The following is a 7,464-nucleotide window of genomic DNA, read 5'->3' on the forward strand; positions in this document are numbered from 1 at the left end:
TTAAGCGACAAGGGAAATACCTATAAAAGTTGCTGTTTCTCAAGCTTCTGGTAACGAAAGTGAAAATGAAACTTGATAATTGAAAATAATAAAAACGAAGTGGAAGATGGAAATTTGATAATTGAGAATAAAAAAAAACGGTGGAAGATGGAAGCCCCGCCTGTGTTGATGGTAATATTAATACAGTAATACACGCCCACACAGGCACGCAGGCAACCCCCCTCCCACACGCATGCATATATATATATATATATATATATATATATATATATATATATATATATATATGTGTACATATATGTCTGTATATATACAGATATATATATACACATTTATAAATAGCTGCACGTGTTTTTATGTATTAATCTTTACAGCCACGTCTTCTTCAGCAATTTACTAACAAAGAGTGAGAGAAAAACACAACTTTATGAATCTTCACATTTATTGATATGCCTTTGGGAAAAACACATCAATTACAGAATATATACATTTTAACAAAAGGTTCACATTCCCAGGGGAGGTCAATTGGGGAAAAAAATATTCACTGCATTATTTGTAAGGGTTCTGGGGTGTAGTAAGTATGAATAGATCTTTGTGGATAAGCCTTCAGAGTACACAAGGCCAGTGGCAGTCTGAAGACAGTGATACATATATTTCCTTGGTATCTCTAAGTATTATGTTGAGAAAGAAGTAGCGCACTGGGTCCCCTGTGGTCCTGGTGGTACAGTGGACGGTTATAAATCATACTGAACACCTACATCTCTGACATGCAAGACTATGAAACATTTTGAGTGTGCACATCTCCGATTCACCCAATCTGAACCTTTGGATAATTCTATGTGCTGTTGGAGGTGGTCGTGGTGTATTTATTTATTTATTTATCATGTCTCTCAGCCATGTTGCTTCTCAGAGGAATCTGCTCTTTGAAGTTCCAGTGAAAAATCATTTTGAGTAAGGCCTTTTTATCACAACTTCATTCTGTGTGATTTTAATTCCTTTAGAGGGAGTAAAGCTGATGTTCAGACGTAATATTTTGTGTACTCATGTATACGGTATATGCTTCTATATGCACATGCATACACATACCCAGTTCAATTGGGTAATTGTACAAATGACACTACACTCTCTCTCTCTCTTGTAGAAAAAGTCTGAATGAAAATGAATATCTTGAGAATATCTTCACAATGCAAAAGATGTATTAAACTGGTTTTAGGCAGAATTACGATTTTGACAAAGATATAATTGAGTCTAGTTAACTAAAATGTGAAGACATTCATTCCCATTCATACCTTTTCTACATTTGTTACAATGAGTAGGTTCATATGTCTCTGTCTCTGTCTGTCTGTCTGTCTGTCTGTCTGTCTGTCTGTCTGTCTGTCTGTCTGTCTGTCTGTCTGTCTGTCTGTCTGTCTGTCTGTCTCTCTCTCTCTCTCTCTCTCTCTCTCTCTCTCTCTCTCTCTCTCTCTCTCTCTCTCTCTCTCTCTCCCTCTCTCTCTCTCTCTCTCTCTACTCTCTCTCTCTCTCTCTACTCTCTCTCTCTCTCTACTCTCTCTCTCTACTCTCTCTCTCTACTCTCTCTCTCTCTCTACTCTCTCTACTCTCTCTCTCCCTCTCTCTCCCTCTCTCTCTGTTTCCTGTTTCCTTAAGAACTGGAATAGGATCTCCTCTCTAGTATACATATAAGCTTTTTGTTTCTTTCATGTTATTTTTCTCCTTCTCGAAGACTGGTAAGGTCTATCTCACAATTATGCCTACAGTACAACAATAGATAGAGAAAAAGGCTAGGAGGAAAAGGGAGTGAAACATTTCTAGGAATATCTGTATAAAGATGAAAAGATTTGTCAGCACATACAACACACTGAATTGAACATACGCTGAGACACACCTATACACAATGAGAATGTTGTTTTTGAGTACATGGGATTTAATTCATCTCTCACACTCTATAAATTGCATATTTACACATATATATTACTGGTACATATTTTTTGATTGTGGAATTGTCCACTGGGTTATTAAATTTCATATTATAGGTTACCTTTACTATACAGTTTTAGAAGAGTTCTGTTTTATTTAAATATTTTTCATACTGTGCAGTGTATCAGTCTAATGAGGAAAAGTTCCAACAAAAATTCCTCATGAATAGCATACAAACATCCTCCAAATTTTCTTCTAATTTCAGGATATATGGCAAAAACAAAAATCAACAAAAATATCTATATTCCATACTGTAAACACATATGTTGTGAAAGCTCAAAGAACAAACTCTTTGCATTATACAGACAAGGCTACATTTATTTCAGAAAAATTTGGTAATCTTTTACTTTCTTTACACTAAATATCATAAAATATATCAACCCTCTGACACTTGGCTAATGACACAGAAGAGGGCCGGGGTGACATGAATGACTTATCTGGCAATATGTGTGGTGGAAGCTGAAATACTTTCCCTGAAGCTCATTGGTGCCACTTGGTTAGTGTCTTTTATATACATCTACCTACTTTTTTCATGGATTCTAGGTTTCATGCAAGTATGTAAATAGTTTACTCCATTAATTTCTTTCTTGACGTTTTTTTTCTGTTAGCTGAATTGTGATGCTTAAAGCGTTTGTGTTCGTCTGGTTTATATATATTTATATATTGCAATCAGTGTTCAGTCACAGTTACAGTGGCAGTTCAAAATCACACGTTTTTAAATGTAAGTATTTCTCCGTTGTGAAAAAGGTATGTAATGGCCAAACATTTACAAGTCTCTATACTATCACATATATAAGAATGATATTACATATTAAAGAAGTTATGCAAAGGTTCTGATGAGCTAATTGGAAACAGACAAGCTAAAACAAATAGGCAATAATACAATAATGTAAATATAAAGACTTGAATTGTGCAATTCAACAGCTTATACATGGCATACACAGCAAAGGCAGTTTCATTGTTCACAAACACAAGATACAGTTAAGTGTATGGGATTATTATAAGGCTAAAATTTACAAGTGAATGTATGACTGGTTTATGATTCTTTAAGTCCAGATCTGGATATTAGGCAGTGAGTGTTATTTTCATGGGTAGTTTTGAAAAATATGCATTTACATACTGTTAAGTGGATTCACAAGTTCATCTTTACTTAACATTATATTCAAATTGAGTCAGTGATCCATACTGATCAAGCAAAGCAGATTTCTTAAATCAAAATAATATAAACAAACATTTTATGACTGTCAATATCAGTTTCATATTAAAATAGCTATCGGCAAAATAAATATATTCATCAATAAATATCCATCATATCCTACTGTGCTTTGTATGAAAAATGAAACAAAGTGCATGAAATGGTAAAGGCAAACCATTACCAAGTTATGGTATTATATTTTTTTACTACAGGGAGAAATATGTACTTGAGAGCATGCTAAGGACTGTCTGAAATAGCATGTCTGGATAATACTGTACTCAAATAAATGATTATCTTCACCTATCTGTTAATCAGTCACTAATTATTGACAATCTGTGAAGTGTACTTTCCCCTCGATATAGAAAAATGAATATTGATAGTCACTAACACAACATTTATTACTGATTTGTTTCACTGGTGTAAATGCTTGGTAATATTGTGCACTAGACTTTCTAAGAAAAACGAGAAAATTACGGTGAAATTAGACATGAATGAAGAGAACACTCTGCCCTTTCAATATTTTGGTTGTATAGTTGGAAGAGAACAATTTCTTAAAATATCTTTCAAACTATGACACGGATTTCTGACCATTAATTAGTTCTGACAAATATTTCATTTTAATTTATCACTCCTCCGAACATATGTTCAAACTGATCCTTAGGCCATTTGTTATTATTATTCGTGTTAGACATTCTAATTTTCACTTTAAACAGTAAATAAGGTCTTCAGACACACACACACACACACAAACACACACACACACACACACACACACACACACACACACACACACACACACACACACACACACACACACACACACACACACACACACACACACATGTATATGTCTGTATGTATATATATTTGTGTGTGTGTGTGTGTGTGTGTGTGTGTGTGTGTGTGTGTGTGTGTGTGTGTGTGTGTGTGTGTGTGTGTGTGTGTGTGTGTGTGTGTGTGTGTGTGTGTGTGTGTGTGTGTGTGTGTGTGTGTGTGTGTGTGTGTGTGTGTGTGTGTGTGTGTGTGTGTGTGTGTGTGTGTGTGTGTGTGTGTGTGTGTGTGTGTGTGTGCGTGTGCGTGTGCGTGTGCGTGTGCGTGTGCGTGTGCGTGTGCGTGTGCGTGTGCATGTGTGTGTGTGTTTATATTTATGCATATGCATATAAGTATAGTATACACCTATACACATATGCATGCATACATACACATATACATATACACACACACACCCCCCACACACACACACACAAAAGTCATGTACATGAACACATACATTTAGGAAAGGAGTTATTGCAAAGTCTATTAAGAGATATTCCTGCATGAAGACCTTATATCCATTATAAATATTAGAGTGTATCGTATGAATGATGAGCATTAAAATGAAAATTATTGTTTGGATTCAGCCTCATAATTCCACTGATTTTGCCTTAGTTATACCCACACTTACATTATGCAAATGTTCAAAACCTTTAACAAAATATCAGAACTAAAAGGTAAGTAAAGCATATATTCACAAACCAGCTTTTTAAAAATAAATCTAGGTGCAGAAGCAAGCTGGCCAATGAGCAGAAAAATGTAAAAAATATAAGATAGTTTCTTGGTAGCTTGTAATCAGAGAATGCAACTAGGATTTATACATATATTTTTTTATTATTTATACATTTGGAGGGAGTGATAGTGTCGCTTATAAATATTTGTATTGGTAGAAAATGAACAAATCATGACGTTCCAAGTATTTGCTTGTATCCCAGAAAATAAAGGAAAATAACAAATTAAAGTAACACATGCCACTGTCTTCACCTCTGATTGAAACCAGTGCATAGTTTAATGATTTAACAACTTCAGTGACAAGGCAAAGCAATGCCATTACAAATATCATTTTATATTTATGATGATATTGACTATATAACTTGAAACTTGCATGTTTGGACACAATGCCAAAGCAATGGAAGCTCCTAATAGTGACAATATTGACCTAAATACTTGCATTAGGTCACTTACAATGAACCTTGCCTTCTCTTTACAACCTCTTGTCAAATGGCTTACCACTGTTACTACCAGATATGTAGAGTATTCAAATTGATCTCCTCAGGTACAACATGCTATACTGTAATTATTTACAATATCTCTCTCTAAAACAAGGAGCATAGCTGCACTTCCTTAAGACATAGGTAGTGTGTAATTAGACTGTAAATATATTCACAGTTCAATGGTCTCTAAATATTTAATGTTTATATAAAAAGCTTTCTTGAATAAGCTGAGATTGTATCATCATGCAAAGCAGTGCAATCTTACTTTTTCCAAGATGCACAAGCCTGCACTAGAATGCTGTCTTACCTCCCTCAATTAACCTTTGCAATTTTTCCATTTTACAAGACACCATTACTTTTCAGGCAGTTGCCCTTCTCCGCATGCCTTCTGTCTTAAGCTGAGAAAATCAAATTCCTAAGCCTGATTCTCCCTTCACATAATGAGATTACTGAAGCACATCCGATCACAGGTTCAATGTTGCAACTATTACCCTTACATAAACAAAACCTTCGTAGCTTCACTCTATTAAAAAAATGTTTTGGAAAACTGTGTCATATAACAAAGCCAAATGGCCACAGTAAAATATATATATTTTTTACACTTTATATTTCACTATAAAGGAGAAAACACAAGGAATCCTTTCATGCAACATAAACCTTTCCATTGTAGGAAAATTATGCCAAAGAGAAATTATTCTTCATAATCTTAAATAAAATAGATTATCACATATTCCCACAAATTTTGAGGCACTAATACCAACCTATATTAAGACATTTTCCCCTCTTTCCAAGAGTTATAAAAAGCAGCAATGAGAAATGAAAAAAAAAAATAATGGTTGTGATATCCCTCCTTTTTAAAATGTTTCTCTATGTGATAGCCTAATTAGCATCTCCTTTGGCACATATAAAAAATACCATAGTTCAAATAACTACAGTTGCCTTAAAAATTAACATGGAAAAGAACTTTAAACTGGAATTAACTATTTCACTGCAATGCATCAACATCTACCTATATAATGTACTGTACAGATTGGAAACACATAAACAAATGAAAACATGACAGCGCCTGACTAGACTCCAACTTTCTTCAATTAAGGTGGAATTGCTTGATGTGAATAAACTTGTATTAGCTTGGGACATTTTCATCCTAAGTTTGCAAGGAATTAACATTGAAGAAGCAAAATATGGATACAAATTAGGATGATAAGAAGCTTAAAACACATGGTTGGTAATGAACTAACTGTAGCATGCTGTAAAACATTGACTTCAAGTAGGGTTACTCTCCATCCCAACCTTCACAGTAAGTCTACAACACAATCATCTGACAAAATAATATATTATTTACAAGGGACTCTTATTGTTTATGACAGACTAGAGATAATGGTTCTCTACTCACACCAACAAGGAAAAACTATTTTTAGCTTGTTAGCTCTATTTCTTTTGTAAGTTCTGAAATCTTTCAAGGACATGATAAAAGTTGAACAAATTGTAACTTTCATCTTTATCACAGATTCTTGTTAAAATGTTCAGAATATGATACTAAAGTACAGTACATGGTCTGCTTATATCACTGTATCAGTTTTTTAATGAAATACAGTAAAAGTCACCAGACCTCTGACATTTAGTAAATTTTCAAAGTGACCAGCAATGTTTAACGAAAAACCTGTAGCATAAGATACGCCCAACATGCCCCCACTACACTAGTCTGTCTCGTGATCATATGACATCCAGATGTTGGTACTGATATTCAGGTCTCCCCACAGATGCTGCAGGTGCCTGTGGTCGCTGGGCAATGTAGACAGAAGCAGCAGTGGCTGGGTCTTGATATACAATAATCGGCTGTGCCCCTTGGCCACCTCCTGCCATGGCAGACTGAGGAGGAAGGTGCACCACGCCCCCAGCATACTGCAGCAAAGGTCCTTCTGGGCCTACAGCATGTCCATGTGGAGTGCCCTGTTGACTGTTGTGCTTGGCTGTCTGGGGCACATAGCGGGGGTGGTGTGCTGGCGGGGGCTGCATCTTTCCTTGGTTCATGGGAGGTGGTGGCAACAGAGCCCCTTCACTTGGGCCCGGGGGTGGAGGTGGTTTGCTGGTCTGGACGCGGCGAACAGTCATCACTATTACAATGACTACAATTAATCCTGCCACACAGCCCAGACCAACTACAAGCATTAACATGTTGCTTTCAGAAGTCTCAGCTGCAAGTAATGAAGAACATTTTAATACAAGACCTAGGTATATTATACCTCATGAATGCAGTGTATA

The 7,464-nt window shown here is 35.7% G+C and overlaps 1 protein-coding gene across 1 annotated transcript; it reads right to left on the reverse strand.

Annotated features, from left to right (window-relative positions):
* Positions 1-424: 424 nt before the first annotated feature.
* LOC138860888 (fibroblast growth factor receptor-like 1) lies at positions 425-7,397 on the reverse strand (the record flags this gene model as incomplete). Its single annotated transcript, XM_070119394.1, is given in 1 exon segment — positions 425-7,397. A coding segment is annotated over 1 exon segment (482 nt), but the record flags the coding sequence as incomplete, so codon positions are not given.
* Positions 7,398-7,464: the final 67 nt, after the last annotated feature.

This window comes from Penaeus vannamei, unplaced genomic scaffold, assembly GCF_042767895.1.
Source record: "Penaeus vannamei isolate JL-2024 unplaced genomic scaffold, ASM4276789v1 unanchor139, whole genome shotgun sequence".
NCBI classification, from domain to species: Eukaryota; Metazoa; Arthropoda; class Malacostraca; order Decapoda; family Penaeidae; genus Penaeus; species Penaeus vannamei.